The sequence below is a fragment of the Buceros rhinoceros genome, unplaced genomic scaffold, assembly GCF_000710305.1.
Source record: "Buceros rhinoceros silvestris isolate BGI_N320 unplaced genomic scaffold, ASM71030v1 scaffold22773, whole genome shotgun sequence".
Classification (NCBI taxonomy): Eukaryota; Metazoa; Chordata; class Aves; order Bucerotiformes; family Bucerotidae; genus Buceros; species Buceros rhinoceros.
In genome coordinates this window covers 13430-13990 of record NW_010405696.1, presented here as the reverse complement: position 1 = coordinate 13990, position 561 = coordinate 13430, and the positions used below count along the sequence as shown (strand labels likewise).

General features: G+C 57.9%; 1 protein-coding gene across 1 annotated transcript in view; it reads right to left on the bottom strand.

The window, feature by feature from the left end:
• The window catches only part of LOC104491420 (BPI fold-containing family B member 4-like), a 9807-nt gene that overhangs the window by 1600 nt on the left and 7646 nt on the right, over positions 1-561 (bottom strand). The window contains exons 8-9 of the mRNA XM_010133845.1: positions 144-311; positions 3-39 (exon numbers count right to left, since the gene is read on the bottom strand). Coding sequence (XP_010132147.1) covers positions 3-39; positions 144-311 — 205 coding nt within the window. The remainder of the gene's footprint in view (positions 1-2; positions 40-143; positions 312-561) is intronic.

Here is a 561-nt window from a genome sequence, read left to right as displayed (position 1 = left end):
GCCTCGGGCGAGCGACACGAGGGTGTGGAGACCAAGGTCCTGCAAGCAGACAGGGAAAGGATCAGCCCGGGGAGACGTCCCCATCCCAGCTGCCAGTCTCTTGGCTGGCCTCACCAGCCTGAGGACTTTACATTCACACTTACAGCCTTTGCCAGCAGGACGATGAGGTTGGTTCCATCTGCGAGCTTAATGGTCACCTCAATCAGGACCGAAAGCTCGACAGTGGCTTTGTTTTCTTCCAAGATGATGAGCGGGTTCCCAGACAACGTCAGCTTAAGGTTCAGGAGACTGTTCCCATGGCAGGCAGAGCACTGGGGGAATTGGGGATGCACAGAGGGAATTGGGGATGCAGGATGCACTGGCCAGCCAGAGCACTAGCAGTCTTTTGGGGGACTCTCACAGCCCTGGAACTCTTTAGGGCCTCCCCCAAGGTCACACAGACCTTGGACAACCCAAATTGACAGAGCAAACACGTGCAGCAGCATGGATCGGCCCTCCTCGCTGCAGGCAGTAAGGGGCTGAGGAAGCCAAGGTGGACACGAAGGGGGCCGTGGCCGAAAG